Source organism: Heptranchias perlo, chromosome 13, assembly GCF_035084215.1.
Source record: "Heptranchias perlo isolate sHepPer1 chromosome 13, sHepPer1.hap1, whole genome shotgun sequence".
In the NCBI taxonomy this organism is placed as follows: domain Eukaryota; kingdom Metazoa; phylum Chordata; class Chondrichthyes; order Hexanchiformes; family Hexanchidae; genus Heptranchias; species Heptranchias perlo.
Window position 1 is genome coordinate 46,933,239 of NC_090337.1, and position 20,583 is coordinate 46,953,821.

Here is a 20,583-nt window from a genome sequence, read left to right on the forward strand (position 1 = left end):
GGAAGTCCATACACACATCAATCACATTGCCCTCATCAACCCTCTCTTAGTTCATCAAAAAACTCAATCAAATTAGTTAAACACGATTTGCCTTTAACTAATCCATGCTGGCTTTTCTTTATTAATCCACACTTGTCCAAGTGACTATTAATTTTGTCCCGGATTATCATTTCTAAAAGCTTCCTCACCGAGGGTAAACTGACTGGCCTGTAGTTCCAAAGCGCTTTACAGGCAACAATGTACTTTTGAAGTTAGTCACTGTTGTAATGTAGAGGGCAAAGATAGCATTGTCTGCAAAGCATGATACAAGAATAGATAAGGCAAGGGTATCAAAAGCATTTTATGAAGCCTTCACACTTCCTGAAACATCCTCAAATAGGAGTAAAAAATAGGATACTTCAGAAAGATTTTTTTTCCTGTTTGGGCTACAGATCCTTTTAGTGGCAAGAAGCAATTTTCTGTAAATTAAAAGTGGCAAAAGGAAATGACGCTTTTAAAATTATTAACTTCAGGAGTTCAGATGGGTGGAAAATTGGGTAGGCTTCATTAGAGGTGTGTGATCATTTCCCTCTATGCGCGTCATCCAGGCGATCCTTTGCACTGAAGTGTTAGAAGAGGAAAACCAGCTTTGATACGTCCCCAAATTTTGCCACCTCATAATCTAATCACAGAGATGAGAGTGCTGCCAGATTGGCTCAGTGGTAGTACTTTTGCCTCTGAGTCAGAAGGTCATGGGTTCAAGCCCAACACTAGAGACTAGGCACAGAATCTAGGCAAACACTTCAGTGCAGTAAAAAAAGAAAGAACTTGCATTTATATAGCGCCTTTCATGACCTCAGGACATCCCAAAATGCTTTACTGCCAATGAAATGTAGTCACTATTGTAAAGTAGGAAATGCGGCAGCCAATTTGTACACAGCATGCTCCCACAAACAGCAATGAAATAAGGACCAGATAATCTGTTTTAGTGATGTTGGTTGAGGGATAAATATTAGCCAGGTCAGAGGGAGAGCTGCACTGTTGAAAATGCCATCTTCCGGATAAGTTAATCCGTCTCCCACTTATGTGTGTGTAAAAATCTTGTGTTATTATGAAGAAAAGTAGGGGAATTTTCTTGGTGTTCTGGCCAACATTTATCTTCCTTGTTCTTACGATTTAATGAAAAATGGCAAATTTGTGAATTGTAATTTTGTTCAGATTTTTTTTCAATGGGTTATCATTGCATCAATCAAAATCTGTAATATCCATTTGCCAGCTTCATATAAAACACCAGGTATTTCAGAAGGATGGTTAAGGTAGTCTGATTTTTAACTTAACATATTAATTCTTAAGTATCACATATTAACCAAGTATCATTCTTCAAATACCCCGAGGCCCCACACACCATTATGTATCCTTGATTACAGTATTCAATAATTGCTTCAGAATTCAGATTGTTAAAGTCTGTTGCAGAGTTTCTGTCATCTTCCAAGAATACCACTCAAATTATGAAGCAATAAAGTACCAGGTGGAGCTTGTCTTGCAATTACAGTCTGGCAAACAGATAAGACTTTAGTTGTGATAACTTGAAAGCCTTTCCTTTGAAAGGCATACATGGGTGGCACCTGAAATAGATGCTTTTTGTCACCAGTTTTGAATGCTCTGTACAGTTGTTAAATCAAGCTGTATTATACGTGGAATCCTAGGTTTAGACTCAGGATTCAGTACAGTTTCTATTAACTTTTATTAAGTGTTCAAAAGAGAAATGCAATTAGATGTTTCTTTTTGTTGTGCTGTTTTCAAATAAGTGTTTAATTTCTTTGGATTCAGATTTGTTTATTGGTGGAGTCTATAACATAAAGATATTTTCAATAGAAATCTTACCCCAGTTACATTTTACTAAATTAGCAACTGCCAAATTAGGGCCAAACCATATAGGAGACATGAGGGTTTCAAGTGATGCATGCAAATTACCTGTAGATAATTGCAGATTTGACTTATATGAGGAATGCAAACTATAATCAAAACTTACCTTAACAGCTTTGGCATGAGGAGTGAACAGTCAGATCCCACAACTTGGACGTGCCAAATAATAGTCATTGTCTTCTTTTGATACTTCCTGCTGTCTGGCTTCCTTCCTCATAGACATGCTAAGTGTTTGTTCAGATCACATCACATTAGTCCTGTAAAGCTGGAATTTATGTGTGGATAGTTGACATGATTATGGTATCAAAGGAGCAGCAAATTGCTAGTACTGTAATAGAATTTCAAATATTGTGATTGCTAGTATTGTTAAACTAATTATATAATTTAAATTTAATATTTAAACTGCTTGCTGTTAATGTTTGATGAAGAGCAGAGGGAAAATCATAATACCCTATTATAGTCACTATTTTTAATATGGGAGGTCGTGGAGCACGGTACAATACATATTTCTTCCATCAACTACAAGCTAACCTAGATCCCCCTGCAACCTGAGTTACAGGAATGGACTCGGCAGACTTCTTACCATCATGTCGATCATTGTGCTGGACTCAGTGACAATCCAGAAGGACTAATTGATTTGAGGGTGCACCACCCAAACAATCTCCTGCAGGAGTATGATTTCACAGGCAGTGGTTGTGCTCCAGTATCTTGCCCAAGTGGCCATCTTGATGTATGAGCCCAGACTGTGAGTTTCATAGAATCATAGAATGATACAGCACAGAAGGAGGCCATTTGGCCCGTCCTGCCTGTGTTGGCTCTTCGAAAGAGTTGTCCAATTTAGTCCCACACCCCAGCTTTTTCCCAATAACCCTGCAAATTAGTCCACTTCAAGTACATGTCCAATTGCCTTTTGAAAGTTCCTATGCAATCTGCTTCCACCACCCTTTCAGATAGTGTATTCCAGATCTTTACAACCCTCTGTATGAAAACATTTCTCCTCATTGCCCCTCTAGTTCTTTGGCCAATTATTTTAAATCTGTGACCTTTGGTTACCGACCCACTTGCCAGAGGAAACAGTTTCTCCCTACTTGATCTATCAAAACCCCTCATTATTTTGAACACCTCTATTAGGTCTCCCCTTAACCGTTGCTGCTCTAAGGAGAACAATCCCAGCTTCTCCAATCTCTCCACATAACTGAAGTCCCCCATTCCTGGTATCATCCTGGTAAACTTCCTCTCTACCCTCTCCAAGGCCTTTACATCCTTCCTAAAGTGTGGTGCCCAGAAATGTACACAATACTCCAGCTGAGGCCTAACCAGTGATTTGTAATGGTTTAACATGACTATTTACAAATATGCCCCTATTTACAAAGCCAAGTATCCCATATGCTTTCTTAACCACCTTATCAACTTGCCCTGTCAACATCAAAGATTTGTAACTCTGCACTCGAAGGTCCCTCAGCTCTTGCACTCCCCTCAAAATAGTACCATTTAGATTATACTGCCTCTCTATGTTGTTCCTCCCAAAGTGCATCAATTCACAATTATCCTCATTAAATTACATCTGCCATGTGTCTGCCTATTTCACCAGTCTGTCTATGTCCTCCTGAAGTGTGCTACTATCCTCTTTGCTATTTACTAGTAAATAGTAAAGCTTTGTATCATCTGCAAACTTCGAAATTGTACTACCTATACCCAAGTCCAGGTCATAAAAATATACAAGAATAGCAATGGTCCTAATACCGATCCCCAGGGGACCCCACTGCATAATTTTCTGCAGTCAGAAAAGCATCCGTTCACCACTACTTTCTGCCTCCTATGCCTCAGCCAATTACGTACCCAAGTTACCACTGTCCCTTTAATCCCATGTGCTTCTATTTTCCGAATAAGTCTGTTATGTGGCACTTTGTGAAATGCCTTTTGAAAGTCCATATACAACCTTTACCTTCATCAACCCTCTCTGTTACTACATCAAAGACCTCAATCAGGTTAGTCAGACATGATTTGCCTTTAACAAATTCATGCTGGCTGTCCCTTATTAACCCATGCTTCTCCAAGTAAGAAATAATTTTGTCCTTGACAGTGGACCCTAGTAACTTTCCCACCACTGACATAAGTATGATTGGCCTGTGGTTACCAGATTTATCCCTCTCCATTTTTTGAATAGGGGCTCTTCACCCAAGTGGGCAACACATAAAAGGCTAGATCCTGTTCTCACCTGATGTACACACAGTATCACTGGATACCAATCAGGAACAGGAAACCTAGCCTCCCTAACCCAGGGCTAATGATGGTAATTGCAGCACCTTGCCATTGCTCTGACGATAATCTGCTAACTCACTAGAGACTGGGACTAAACCTGGGACCTCCCTGGTCTAAGGCTCAACTACTCATTACCTTAACCAGTTGATGCATTGAGGGAGCTTTTAACAATTTTCAAAATTGTGAACATCTTCCAGAGGAATGATAATTGAGTAGCAGTTCATTATGGAGAAACACTGCTAGCCTACATGAATCGCCAGCATTATGAGAATTATTCCAAAGAGTTGTGCACTACCTTGTGAAAAGGAAAGTTGCCAAGAGGTGGATCGGCACCCAGAATAAAGACGAGCAAACCGGAATCCTTCATATGTTTGGAGGGACTCTGAAGATACATGGAACATCATTATGTTGAGTACTCCCAGAACCTGTCCTACAGGAGCTCCAGAAATATAATTGAATCTGTCTTAACATACAGATTAGAACTTATTGCAGAATCTCCACCAGACAAGGAAGAAGATGGTTTTCCTTTCTTTTCCTTTCTGTTTAATATTCAACTTCTTTCAGTTCTGATGAAGGGTCATCGACCTAAAACGTTAACTCTGTTTCTTTCTCCATAGATGCTGTCTGACATGCTGAGTATTTCCAGCATTTTCTGCTTTTATTTCAGATTTCCAGCATCTGCAGTATTTTGCTTTTATTTTCCTTTCTCTGTTTGTTAAATGGGTCTTCACCATTGAATTTTTTTTTAAATGTTCTTTACTCATTTATTTTAAAAGCCATTTTTGTAAGTTTTTTTATCCCTATTTTATAACTGTACAAAATCCAAGTTGTAGCTGATTTTTCTAGTTTGTCTAGATTTATTCTGTAAATGGTCAGGTTCTCATCTATACTAGAGTCCCAGCTTTTCACTATATCTATAAATGACTTGGATGAAGGAAGAGCCATATATCTAAGTTAGGTGGCAAAGTAAGTAGTGTAGATGGGAACTCTGCAACAGTTGCAAAGGGACATTGATAGATTAATTGAGTGGGCAAAACTGTAGGACATGGAGTTCAATGTGGGAAAATGTGAGGTCATCCACTTTGGACCTAAGAAAGATAGATCAGAGTATTTCTAAATGGTGAGAAGTTAGGAACTGTGGATGAGCAGAGAGGTTTAGGGGTCCAAATACAGAAATCACTAAAAGCTAGTGGACAGGTACAAAAATAATTGAAAAGGCTATTGGAATGTTTGCCTTTATCTCAAGAGGGCTGGAATACAAAGGAGTGGAAGTTATGTTGCAGCTGTAGAGCTCTGGTTAGACCCCATTTAGAGTACTGTGTTCAGTCCTAGACACCGCACCTCAGGAAGGATATAATGGCCTTGAAGAGGATGCAGTGCAGATTCACCAGAATGATAACGGGGCTAAAAGGTTAAATTATGAGGACAGATTGCATAGACTAGGCTTGTATTCCCTTGAATATAGAAGATTAAGGGGTGATCTAATTGAGGTGTTTAAGATGATCAAAGGAGTTGATAGGGTGCATAGAGAGAAACTATTTCCTCTGGTGGGGTAGTCCAGAACAAGGGGGAAAAGCCTTAAAATTTGAGCTAGGCTGTTCAGGGGTGATGTCAGAAAGCACTTCTTCATGCAAAGGGTAGTGGAAATCTGGAACTATCTCCCCCAAAAAGCCATTGAGGCCAGATCAATTGATAATTTCAAAAGTGAGATTGATAGATTTTTGTTAGGCATGGGTATTTAGGGTTACGGAACCAAGGCGGGTAGATGGAGTTAAGATACAGATTAGCCATGATCTAACTGAATGGCAGAACAGACTCTAGGGGCTAAATGTCCTACTCCTGTTACTATGTTCCTTCCTATGTTCATCACTGTTAGCTCAGCCAGCTCAAAACATCCACAGAGCAGACTGTACAGGTCGAGTGGGAAGCCATGTACTAACGTTGCAGAGTTTCAGGATATTGCACATTTTGTTAATATACAGTCCTCGTCACTTATCCCATCTGTGGTTATTGTGGGCAGCCAATTATACCGAGCAATTAACGTTAGCCATTTGCCATTCTCATAAATGACAATGATAATTGTATTAAATGTTCCGGCTATTTCGAGAAGACGCAGCTGTTCAATCAACTGTTTGCACCCCGTTAAGGTACGATTACTATGGATACTTAATCCCCCATCATTAGTGTCGGGACACAATTTGCACTAACACCACTGATTGCAGCAGCAAACATGGCCGGAAAGAGAAAAGCAATGAGACTCAGCACAAAAATTGATCTCCTAAACAAGATGGATGAATACTAAATTTTTTTCTTAGAAGTCTATTAAGTACAAACTAGAAAGGTTTGGCTCATTGTCATGTATTTATTCTCCCTCCCCCTTCCATTCACTAGCGCATCATTCCATAGCAAAAAGGTAAGGTGGCAGCTTTCTCCTAGGCTTCTGTTAATGCTGCTGTACAGCCAGTTCCAATGAAATGGGCAGGAATGGCCAAAGTTGTTTCACGCGTTGAACTTATTTTTTTCCCTCCCCAGTAGACAGATACTAACTTCCGTTTGGCTTCTTCTACAACAGCCCAACTGAGCCCTGGAACTCATGGAGTGCTGCTCCACTGTACACCTACACTGATTGGCACACCAGTGCACTGCACCACCAAGTCTCCTGATATCTTGTGCATTTTTAATTACTTCACTGTATTAATGATTGTTTATTGAACTAAATCTTGCCTAACTGGCCATTCTTTAGCTGTGATCCGAGACTCTGGGCCTATTCAACCATGGAGAACATCATGACCAAACCTGATCTAATTCTCACTCGACATCTACGTGTTTGCTTTCCAGCAGTGGTCACTGGATAACGATTAGGAGCAGGACACCTAGGGATATTATGACCAATTGTAATCCCTCAACTCCTGCCTTCATCGTGATTAGCTAATTTAGTGCAGACTTGAAATCGAACTTGAGACCTTTTGATCTATATGGCTTAGTACTACATCAGGCAGTTACCTTTACCCACCATGCCATCAAGGGTACTTATACCTTTAACTTTGAAACAATAAACTGTATCCTTTGACAAGTGAAAATCACACACATAGATTGGGCAAGTGTTTGTTTGATCCTGCCAGGACTGACAATATCTTCTCTTAATGTCAGCAGTTAGGTCGACCCATGGATAGAATTCCATTTGAGCTACATGGGATGACCACTATTCTTGGCAATATGTTCTAAAACTGTTCACATATTGGTGTTGCACCATAAGCAGAGCTGATGTAGTAATACCCAAGTTATATCTCCCAATTTGTATTGAAATTAATCAGATATGGCATCCACTCTGTTACGAACTCAAGAAAAATAAATCTCCTGCATTCGCATACTATGTGGATGAAGGTTCTATGCTTCACCTTGTGCTATTTTCCTCATAGCATAGGCACAAGTCTAGTCTTTGATTTCCTTGTGTCTTTCCAGGCAAGAAAGAATTTTGATCAGATGGTGCAACATTGACATCCTTATACCACACTGTGTAACCAGAATTTGTAAGTTTTGAGGTCTGCAACAATACGACAATGTGGATTGTTAGGCAAGGTACTAAGTGCATTTAGCTCAGTGACACTCATGGTAAATTGATACAGACATATACTGCATTTATAGTATAGTGCTGCCAATAGAGCCATAATATACGTGAAGTGGGCATAATACTCTCAGTGACATTGGGTTACAGCTCCAGAAATAATTGCCGTTACCTGTAACACCTGAAACGTAGCGACAGTGCCAGTAAAAATAAACAGCCTTTCTGTGGGCTCTTACCACACCTATACAGATCAACAATACATTGCTGGCCTGTGCATGCCTTCCTCCAAAATCTGGAATGGTCTATGACCAGAAAACTAAAATGCCAATTGTATATGCACAGTAGTGTCATTCCTGATGTTTTGAAATCTGCTACACAATATCTGTCCCACAGTGTGAATGGGAAGACTCCAGGGCACCAGAAACTGAAACACATTGCAGAACTGCTTCAAGTAGAAGGGGTCTAAGCACAATGTTAAAGATCACCCGCCAGTAGCGACCATCTTATGATAGTCCTACCAATGTGATAATTTAGACTTCAACCTATATTAAGAGTTAACCTGTCTGTAAAGATCACCTGCAGTCAGGCCGAATGAGGGCCATTTGAAAGGGGTTTTATCTAAATTGCTGAAGCAGAGCTCTCTTTTCATCAATAGCATTCCTAAAGATAAACAATCCACCCTTCGTGGATGTGACGGCAGCACAGATCCATGCTTTTTGTGGGGTTTCCATTCGGCCTTGAGCTCGGTCAATATGTTAGCTTGGTTGCGTGTCATGCAAAATAATGCCATAGGCTATGTCCTAATCTCACTTTTCCAAAGAGGTGCTGATTCATTGTCATAAAACCTGTTCACTTGGTATAAAATCTGATTCCAGTTTACAGTTATATTAGAACTATTGTTGAAAGAAGTTATATTAATTTTTCCAACTCAGTTATGCATATGAGATAGAAAATATAATGTATTCCAGGATGGTTCTATGACTAAGTAGATTCACTTTAGGTTGCGTAATTTCTAGGGGAGTGAAGATGCAGGAAGAAGGAAACAGAATAATTAAGGAGGGTTGATTACAGATTAGCATATAGAATGAAGGTTCTTTTCTAAAATGATTAGTAAAATAAATAATAATATACAAGAATCTTTCAGTATGACTGGATTAATGTCCAATGAACAATGTTATTATGATATAATAGTTTAAAAATCCATAATCCAGTTGCCCGTAGTGAATATTTCATCTGAAAGGCCATGTAAATTCTTGATTCTGATTCATCATCATTCTTTAAATGACACTTTTCCATTATGTTAGATGATAAGCTAACTGGAAACTTACCCACTAACTCTACAACCTATAATACATAAGCTATATGCAAAGAAGCCTGTCTCCACCATTTTTTATCATTGGTCAGGAAGACATAGAGACAGACACCTTGGACACAATTGATGCTAAATATGTCACGCTGATTGATCAAAAGATTCTCAGAGATAATTATAAACTGATTATTCCTAGTAAACTATTGTCAGGGAAGTTGCTCATCTGGCAGGTTATCTGATTTCTATTTAAAGACAGTGACAGATAATGAAAGGTTGTATCTCCCTGCAACAACACATCATCATTTTAACCCATTGTGCTATAACAACACTGGCACATGTGAAAGAGCAGGCTCCAGTCTACTGAATTAGCCTCCAATCAGTCTACAGACTTGTGTCGGTGGACACTATAAATGTAGGAGGAAAGTATATGTAGGTTGTTCTGGTGTCGTTTTCCCTGGAACTGATAAGATAAAAAAGCCGATGGACCAGTTTCACTGTTTTAATACAATAGCATTTGATGAGACTGCTCATGTTTGTTCTGATACTTCTGCTTGATTCCTTGAGGGGATTCATAAGATATCTGACCAGTCTAAATTCAGCAAATTTAGCATGGACAGGTTCTCTTTTTCCCTACATAATGAGAAGTCACTGCACAACAACAAAAATAATTAATTGTGTGAAGTGTTTTGAGACATGTCATTAACTTGATAAACAGACTGTATAAATGATTTTCTTTCTTTGTAAGTACAGTGATACTGGACCATAACAACACTCTTTAGAACTCACCAGTTGTTCTCTCAGATGGTGCAGGTTTTAGCCTGAATCACTAACATACATTCGGTGGTTTGACGCAATGTTTCCCTAATTTCACAATATCTTCCTGATGATATAATGTTGTTCAACTTCACATTTTAGAACGATTGTGTGCAAAAGACAAAATTACATTCACGATCCAATCTGTTAGGCAAGCAGTTATGTTTACAGTAATGTGAAATTACATTCTGAGACAAAAGCATTCATTCAGCACAACTTCTATAACTAACTCCAAGTACTGCTTAAATTCAATTGTACAGGATCTGGACAAGTCTAAAATAGCAAGACATTCAAGAATTTAACCTAGAGTTGTGTGTCTGGAGCACAATTAATCGCTTTGTGTAGTTAAAGGTGGAATGCACAGCTCTTTTATGATTCCCTCTTTTGTGCAGAAGAGCTTTCTTATTTATTTTTCAGGTGGTAAGGTGACCCTGTTATTGATATGTTGAAGCTATACTCTACTAACCTTTCAAAGACTTTTGCTACAATCAAGCCATTTGTGACATGATGCCTAAATAGCTTCAGTAAATTAATTGTACATCAGTCAGCCAATAAAGAATTCACATGAATCAAAACGATTAATACTTTTCTCATGTTAAAATATTTTAAAACAATATTGCAATAAGAGAGAGTATTTTATTTAAACGCTGAATATTCCTACCAAAAAATACAATTTTTTAAATTACAGAATTTCAAAATTAAGAGGAGTCATCTTACATATAAAGTCATATAGCACTAACAGATGCATCCAGAGATGTATGATACACAGAGAGCTATATATAGTTGGGTAGCAAGATGGGAACTGTACTTTGGAAAGTGGTCCTAAGCCAAGTGAAGAGGAAGTGGAAAAAAGTATTTTTAATTGAGTTTTATGTAATCTAATGGGATCCTGTAGAACAATTAAAAATCTGCCAGATTGTTGATGTACTTTAGCCTGGCAGAAATGTCAGTGTGGAGGAATTTTAATTGTAGTTTCTAGGGCATTTTATTATCAGCATAGGAGATTACAGTCACACAATTGGGAAACAGTGAAACGACTCATCGCATAACATGAGGGGTGGTTAATGAACTCTTTAAGAAGGCAGATAAAGTTGTTTCAGTCAGCACAGTATAAATCAAAGGATTATCATAGATTTGGAATTTACCTGCTGCCGATATTGGCCAGGGGCCCATTCCCAGGGAGTTGTTTCAATACAGAGAGCTATGTAAACCTGCCAAAAAAAACATATCCTTATTTAGCCCTAAGGTGAAAAATCAAAACACTTCAGATATCAGTTACGAATAACTTACAACAGGAACCTAAAAGCACTTAACCTGTTCTGCTACATCATTTTGCAATACTGGAAGCAAAATTAGAATTTCTTCAAATTATTTTCTGAAGAAAGGGTGTACACACTGCTCCATAACTTTTGGAACCAGCAGTTAAATCCAGGCCTGATTAATAAGTGTAAGTTTTTCTCTGCTGGTTTAAGGCTCCTGAGTGAAATGAGTTTGTCTGTTCTCAACATTTGCTTGGTGTGAGCCCACCAAACAAAACTGCTATACTTCAGCACTAATTGGTACTACATTACTTGTCTCACTCAAAGATAAAACAAGGATGGCTGGTGTGGGTAATGGAAATGTCACACTATGCAGTAGGAGGCGTTTTACTGGGGTTGAAGCCAAAGTGCATTGTTGGGATAGATTAAGGGAAGTTTCCCCTACATTCATACTGTTGACACTTGGTGAAAAGAGTTCCCCAACTCTGATGTCCCTCAACTTAATAGCCACAAATTTGATCAGCAGAAATTCCAAATGATTTTCCACTGACAGAGACCTTCATCGTCTATAGGTGCACACATGTTCCTTTAAAATTGCTGCCATTATGTTAATTCATGAAGGGGAGCATATCTTGTAATTTACTATTGTCATCTATTTTATGCTGTGTGAAATTTTCTTCTGTGTATGCCTAACAGAAAATATATTTAAGTTCAGTGCTTTTTAAAAAATTATTTCAAGATTTACTTTTAATTTAGAGTTAGTTAATTATACTGCTCAAAATGGCAAGAGATGTTGAGATGAATTTTTGTTTATTCTCAAATTAATTGAAGAAAATAATAATTGGTTTTAGATAAATATATGGTACCGAAAACATTTCTAGTTTACAGCTGTTCAGAATTATATCAGATCTCTTCATACAATAATTGCGCACCAGCCCTAGCTTTGCGGTTGGAGCAGAAAGATAAGATTAAAATATAGTTGAAGTTGAGAGAACTTCTTTTTAAAAAAAATTCTCTCAACTTTCTACCCTCTTCTTCTGAAGGTGATGACTTATCCTAGAATATGGTTCTGCCAATGACAGACATTCCCCTGTGCTTAACCCAGCTGCTCATTGTTCATATTAGCCACAAATATGTGAGGTGCCAATAAGTTTTACTTCACTTGAATTATTTGTTGTTAGCATTTAGAAATTAATGCTGCATTCCACCTGATTTTCTATAGGTCACACATTCCCTGCATTTATTTTTGCTGCAAGATTCTGTAGGTCACTCTACCGAAGCAGTTACACATACATGACTTTCCTAATTGGGATGTTCACAATAAAGTTCCTGCATACCTCACTGTCCACACACACTTAAAATCATTCCTGTTAATGGAAATTGTGGCTATAATCCGGTTTTTACAATGCTGTGCCAGCCAATCACAGAGCTGACATTTCAATCTCACGGTGATTAATTCCAACTTTTAGCATCAAATATAAACAGTTTGGCTGAGTTATAAAATAAAGTGAGCATACTGATTTAAGGTACTGCCTAAATTGAATGTTTCCTGCTGTTGTTGAAGGATAATTCATTAGCTCATGATTGTCCATTTTATTCTAAAAGTTAACAAAGTCTATTAGTTTAACCATCAATTACACAAGTAACAAGTCCCTTGTGTTGTAATTTGTATACTTAGTGGGTGACCTAATACTATTTTAGTGTTTGATTTTAGTTAGGGGTGGAGGGGTAGAGCATATTTAACCTTTGGTGTCAAGATACTATGCTTTTAACTGAGAGAAGAATAGCCAGTGTATATAATTCTTTATCTCTTGTCTTGTTCACTTTTACAGCAGGGAAAAAATGTTACATAAATAGAAATAGGCAAATGAGCACCATTACTATCTAGGCCTTCACCTTCTCCCCATTTACCTTCTCACAGTTGCAGCTAGTGTATATCAAGCAGCATCACTGATTCATTAGTGCACCTGTGTGCACGTGTGTGTGTAATATAAAAAAATACTTGCTGCACTTCAAAGATGATCCCTCTTGAGTTTTTAAGGACTTACGGACCGAGACTGGGAGCGGTGCTAACTCGATCATTGAATAATAATTGTTCTTTGTTTCAATAACCCAGCTACTCGGGTTGATCCCAGCTACTTTCTGAATTTGGGAGTTAAATGGCTTTTTGAAGATCAGTAAAGCTTAAAAGATCAGAGATAATCCCAGGCAGACTAGCCAGCTCTTTAAGATATGGATCTATGCTTCCTTCACTTATTTCACTTTTCATTGTTCCAGGAGACATGTAAATGATTCTCCTGTTGCAAGTGTGAGATCAGTGTAGTTCCTTATAGTGATTATTTATTATTGCACAACTTTGTTATTGGACAGTATTTTATTAATCAAAGATTCCTGTTCAATTTATGTTCAGCTTCAGTTTCTTTTATTTTGCAAAGATGCCAAACCAGTCAGGAGGGGAGAACTGTTTAAACAATGAAGATGCTCATACTTCTTAACCTACTGTAATGTGTGGTCCTAACACACACTACACTGATCACCAGCTTCTATACTTGTAGGGCTTTTTTTCTGTGTCTTAAAGTTATTTACATTAGCAAACAGAATGCCTAAACTCTGGCATGCCTATTAATTCCATTAGTTTAAATCTTCCCATTTTTCTTTCTCCGTCCAAAAAACGTATTTAATCTTGTACTAGCAGTGCCCCATAAGTACTTTGCTCATTAATGTGAGGGAGGGTACAAGCCCTGCCTGTTCTATTTAAACATGAGACACAGGCTGGAAGCTTCTCTGGGGAAAGTATTTGTCCCTGGGACAGCTGGACAATCTGAAAGCCTGATTGTACAGCTGTCCCAGAACTCGATGTCCAATCGTGGCTGAGCATTAGGGTCTTTGAGAAAACTAAGCTAAAAAAGCCTTGGTGAACATTTAGATCTTTCAGACTCAATCTATATGTTGAAGTGTGGATGTACAAGTTTAAAATGGCCATCATATATATGGGCGTCAAAAATCCAGGGGTTACGAATGTGCCTGTTGGTGCACTCCAGCACTGACCCCATCAGACTTTGTGGGGTTAGTGAGAGGGGACCTCATTTGCGTGGGTCTGACAGATGCCCACTCAACCACAGGGACATCATAAGTTCCCACCTGTCCTATGCTGCTAGAAACTTTGTCACCTGTCAGCTATCCAGAAGTGCCTGTCCCCAAGACCCCATTCTGTGCTCCTTTCGGCTCCTGTGTAAAAGAGCCAAACTAACATTTCTTTTCCCTAAAAAATGTTACCATCTTCTGGGTCTAGGCTACTTCCCTGGCCATTACGCCTCACCCGGATGGTGCCCATTGGGTCCTCCTAAAGGCTGGTATGTCTTATCTGACTAAGCATAATGCTGGATTCCCTTATGGGCCAGGGAAGCAGGAATTCCCAATGTAGGGAGTCCCTGCCTTCCACCCCATCCACTCTGACAAAGCTGGCCGTATAAAGGTGGGTGGAGGCTCTGCCCCTTACAAGGCTGAGCGAGATTTCCCGAATGAGGTCAGCACTTAGCATACCCAGGTCCTGGCCATTTTACACGGTGTTCCACCAAACTTCTCCCAGAGTTCCAGCGGTAGTCCAGCAGAACGGCTAAGATTATTCAGCTTCCTAATTTTTCATTGCAATGATGCTTATTGAATCCGCCGACCTAAAGCTGTTAAGGTTTTATTGTAACATTTTAAAAGACTGAGAGACTGGAACAGTACTGCTTTTACAGTGTGGTGCTAACCAATTTCCTGTTTTATTCCTGTGACATGATATAAGATAGTTATCTAAGCGTCATGACGAAGCGCTATGTGATTCATCTTTGGAACTGATGGGTTATCCAGAGTGGCCAAAGAGCTGCTGCTATGGGAGGGTGGGACTGTGTTTACTGTTTAGGCCAGGTGTTTGTTGCTTAGGGATTACAAGATTGCATAATTAGTGATTGCTTTTGATTACTAGATTAACTAGTTTTATTATTAATATAATGGGAAATCAAAGCACTTTTAAAAAAATGCGTTGAAAGGCTATGCTAATGATCCATTTGAAGTTTCTTATCTAAATTGAAATGTTATTAAAAGAGGATGGTGAGTAACAACTCTACCCAGTCTATTAAAGAGAACTGTCGCTGAAACTCCTGGACAGTCTATGTTAGGAAGTACATTTTCCTTATTATGTATTTAACTAGTCAGTGTTTTACATTAGGCCGGATTTGGCTGTGAAAGTAACGGTCAGGCTAACGGTGCTCACCGTTCTTTATGCGCAAATAGGACAGCAAATAGGCGAGCGGACATGCACAGTTAAATGCGAAAATCTGAGAGTTGCTGTCTGAGATGTGCTGCCTCTCTGTAAGCTGCGTGAAAACACCATCTCGCCGTCTGGCTCCCCATTCAAATATATTGAGCAGTGTGAAGTTCATGTACTGACATTATAGATACGGACTAAACTCATCACAAAAAGTTAGGGCTTGTCCATTCTTGTCTAAGTACCCTTTTAATGGCGTGGCATGTCTTAATTACTGTCAAATAACCTCTCTGACACTGAAAATTAACTTTTACATGTGTCGAGTCTCATTCCTTCAGCTTTTAATTATTGTTGGAGATTTTTTTTAAATTTCTGTCTCTTTTTCTCTCTCTCTTCATCCAATCTTTCTTTCTCTCTCTTTATTTCATTTTCTGTACCTGATTTGACATTGAATTTACTATTCTAACTTACACTTCCTGGTTCAGACTCTGCGCTGCTCATTAACAATTCTTCAATCTGATTGGTTAATCTGATTGGTTAAGGAGATACAAAGTTGCTTGTTCACACAGGTCCGAGATGCCTTGGCGAGGGTGCTGCACTGTTTAGATGTTTGGCTGACAGCAACTTGTTTTGCAAAAGCCCATCGAAAGTCTATGGGCAAGCGCAAGTCTAATGACTGCAAAATCCATCCCAATATATTTAATTGTACATTGAGTTTCTTTATTCCAGTCTTAGGACTTTTGTTAAAATGTTTAGGTAGGCTCCCTGATGGCTTGGTGGGCAAATGCCCTATTTGGTGTAGTAGCAAACTATGCAGGCCAGAAAGATCATTGGTTCAATCCCAGGTAGCTGATTTTAGCCAGGTAACAGTTGTAGCATTGCAATTTGGCCTTGATACCCTTGTGTGAGGATAATCAGCCACTCCTGATCACTATCTAGTGACTGATGCTGGAAAGTACGCATGAGTGAGCATCTGGTCAAAATAGAATCCATATTTTCACAATAGCCGCTATGATTAAGTAGCCCACCAACACTCACTGTCTTGGCTGACAAATTCTGACTGTGGCAGTTCTAAGGGTGGTCAGATCCAATGAAACTGTACACTACACGAATCAGTACCTCCAGGAAAGGAAAAACCCTGATTTTTTTTGTTTTCTTGGTTAGCACATTACACACTGAAGTTTCCCCATTTGTACTGTCCCATGGAAATCAGACTACTTTTTCCAGTTTCTGAAGAACAGCATAATTGCGAAGTTCTTCAGAAGAAGTCTGGCTTGGTTTCTTCAGTGGTCTACTGCCAGTTTCCATTAAAACGGAAAACCAGTGCGATTTTCCTGTTACCGTTGAAATAAAGTTGAAGCAGATATTTCCCTAAGGAATATGTTAGTTTGGAACTCATATATCTCTTAGGATAAGCACATTACTGGTATTAAAAAATGTAAAATACAAAAAAAATAGAAAATGCTGGAAATACACAGCAGGTCAGTCAACATCTTTGAGCAGATATGACAGGTAATCAGTTCTGATGAAGTTTTACACCCAAAACATTAACCTGTTTTTCTCTTCACAGATGCTGACTGCCCTGCTGTGTACTCCCAACATTTTCTATTCCAGATTCCAGCTTTTGCAGTTTTTTCTTCTGTTTCATTGATTAAAAGATAATTCAATTAGAATTTTCAGGATTAGGATAATAACCTTTTTGTTAAACTTTATATACCTTTGTATGTTTAGTTTAAACTTGCTCAATAGTCAAACTCATATACAGGAGAAAAACTAATAAAGCTTGTCTAGTCAAAGTAGTTTAGCAGTAGGATACAACATTTGACTCAATTAGTAAAGATGTTTCACATGAGATTTTACTATATCAACTTACACTTCTGCATTATTTTCTTGAGAACCACCCAAATGAATGATGAAGAATGTATAAGCAACTGTGACTATAGTGTTGCAATACAGCTGTTAAAATCAGTGCATTGGAATGCTCAATGCTAACAGGACAATGCGCTTCACACTCTCCGTTTGTTTAATCTGACAGCCTTCCTTGCCCACTTGAACTGTATTATTTGTTTTTGGGATTGCTTAGGTTAGTGTTGTTTGATGTGAAGGGGAGGCTTTGACCCTTATACTTTGTACTTTGCTGTGATTTTTTTCAGCAGAATCCCAAAGCTGCTGAACTATAGCCAAAAGCATCTTGCAACCTTTTGTAATTATGATTTGACAACAATGCTGGTCCCATAAATTTTAAATCATCTCAGTTATGGATTCGAAACCAGGCCCAGGGTAGATTGATAGTATCAGTTAATGTTTTATTTTTGTACAATTGGAAGAAGTTTATTGTACCAATAAAACTCTAGATATTTTGTAACCATCAGGGAGGATGAGCAAGTATAAGAGATGAGTTTACAACCTTCAGGTGACATAAATGTCTTATCTCTCCCTTTTCACTTTCATTCAAAACTCTGCCTGTTTTAGGGGAAACACAGTCCAGTGTTGACAAAGTGATGAAATTCAGACCAGCAGAACTATTAAATCTGAGACACAAAAACTGATGGCATGTAAATGTTTTGAATTCCATCCCTTTACTCCTCTGGTTATTTACATTTCTCTTCCATTAAAAGTCAAGTGTTATCCCACTGTGGGGACTTCTATATAAAGCTATATAAATAACACAGTGACATTCCCATTCTTTCTTCTAGCTTGTAAAATTGGATACTACAAGGCCCTGTCGACAGATCCAAGCTGTTCAAAGTGTCCACCACACAGCTCTTCCACCCAGGAAGCTTCCACATACTGCATCTGTGAAAGGGGTTACTTCAGAGCTGAAAATGATCCCTTGTCTGTGCCTTGTACAAGTGAGTCGCATTTTTGTTTTACATTTTGTCTCAATGGTTTGTTTTTTGAAACGCAATTAGGTCCCTACTTCTGCCTACAATTCCAACAATGAAGCAATTTTAATGTAATAAATGTCCCAAAGCGCATTTCAGATCTAAAAATGAATGAACAGTTGTGCATTAATGGAGTTTAAATATGTGTGGATTTTCATCTTTTAACAACAAAGAGGAATGCAAAATATTTAATTAAATTTTGTAGCAAAACTAGGATAGAATATGTATCAGCCTAGTGATTAGTTTGAAAAGAGTTGCCAACACTGGATAGTAGTGTGTTAGTAGAGGAAAGGGGGTGTAAACAAAGAAAGCTACACTATGTTTAATTGCACTTTCAATTCAAGAAAAAGGATGACTGGGGGAAGCAGATGCTGAGTACTGAAGTAGTAGAAAAAGAACCACAGGAGATGACTGAGAGCATGATCAATGAAGGATTTTGAGGAGGCATTTGAAAGTGGGAAAGAACTAACAAGAGAAAGGAGTTCCAGAGCTCAAGGCCAAGGTGGTTAACAATGCTTCTGGCTTTCATAGCTGGTTGATGGAGCAGGCCTGCATACTCTACTGTGATGCATTTTTCTAAGATCGTCCTTATTAGGATTCCTGCTGTGTTCGTGACTATAGTACCAATCACACTTGTCACGAATAGTGGAGCAGGGGGGCGGGGGAAGGCATCAGTAGGCTAGAGCTGGAAGGGTGAAGGGCACATGCTGAGATGTAGGAATGGGTAAGAAGGTGGTGAAGAACTCAGTCAGTAGAAGACGCTGACAGGGTTAGTTTGTAAAATGCATCCATTAGTTGCAGTGCATGACAAACTGGACTCCTTTCCCCTCAAATGGAATTCTTAGCTATTTGGAAGCTCCAAGGACATCAACCAATGAAATAAGCTGTTTGTATGTTTCCCAAGATGGACACTCTACCTGGGCTCTGGAAGTGAACTCTGAAGGATAGTTCATTACCAATAGACCTCCTGTACCAAAGGGATCATGTTTTTAAAATAAATCAGTTTGATCTCATTGAAAGTTGCTTGGGGATTAGACCGTAAACTTAAGATTTTACAATTCAATGAAGCATGACTGGGATATTGTAAAAGAAACTGGAGTTTTGCAGTACATCAGACTGCTTCATTAGTCTCACTGAATGAGTATTAGATCTAAAAATGAATGATAATTTGTACAGTAATGAAATTTAAATACTCGTGGATTTTCATCTTTTGACAAAAAAAGAAATGAAAAAGGAAATGCCAATATGTTTATCATATTGCAAGAGGATAGAATTAGTATCAACCTATCAAACAAGTTTGAAATGAGTTACTAACACTGGATAATAGAGTATAGAATGCAATGCTATGTTTTAATCACACTTTCAACTCAATAGAGAAATGGCATAATATTAATTTGATCGACATTAACCTGAACAATCCTTTGCAGCAGTCAAAACGTGCACATGTTCCTTAACCTGACATCAGCAAATACAACTTTCTCAACATTTAAGTTTATTAAATATAATTTCTCGATTTTTAAATTTTGGAATAGTATTGTGGTAACCATAACACAGAAGATCCGATTTTAAGAACCCACAGTGCACCCACGATTTTCCAACACACGCAGTGGGTAGCACACATTCATAAAATTGGACCCAGAGTATATACGAAGAGCCATATAAAGCTAATGTCAGTAATCAGGAGAGGATTTGAAAGAGTAATGATCCCCTGTATATTTTTAAAGGAACAATTTAAAAAAATTCCCCTGCTCCAATTTTTAATGAAAAGGCACTGACTGTTACTGAGTTACAGGTTATAATGCTGGAAACTTTCTAGTGCTTTGTCCACATTGCCATTCTTTCTGTGTGAGCCTAGATAGCAAATAAATGAATGAGCTATTCAACTATGGGGGATCTCACAACTGAGCCCAATGTAGGTCAGCGAGGACAGGTGTAATAGGTAAGTGTGACTTCATATAGAATAAGGTAGAAGCAACAGAGTTTTGGATGAGTTAAAGTTTATGGAGGGTGGAAGATGGATGGCCAGCCAGGAGAGCATTGAAGTAATAGAACAGTCTGGAGGCGACAAAGGCATGAATGAGGATTTCAGCAGAGAAAGGAGACGAAGTGGACGATATTATAGAGATGGAATTAGGCGGTCTTTGTGATGGAGAAGATGGGGTTGGTAGCTCAATTTGGGGTTAAAACGCAGGGTCCTTTTAGAAGTGCTGGATAGATGGTATGCCCAATCCTTTAGCCCCAATCACAGTAGTTGCTTCCAAAATATTTTCCATACAACAAAGGCTGCGCTGATGTTTTTTTTAAAACTATGCATTCTTTCTATTGCCTCAGGC

The 20,583-nt window shown here is 38.5% G+C and overlaps 1 protein-coding gene across 1 annotated transcript in view; it reads left to right on the forward strand.

Moving 5' to 3' along the window:
- LOC137331556 (ephrin type-A receptor 4-like) overlaps nucleotides 1–20,583 on the forward strand; it is a 93,932-nt gene that overhangs the window by 21,898 nt on the left and 51,451 nt on the right. The window contains exon 4 of the mRNA XM_067995422.1: nucleotides 18,062–18,217. Within this exon, the coding sequence (XP_067851523.1) occupies nucleotides 18,062–18,217 (156 nt within the window). The remainder of the gene's footprint in view (nucleotides 1–18,061; nucleotides 18,218–20,583) is intronic.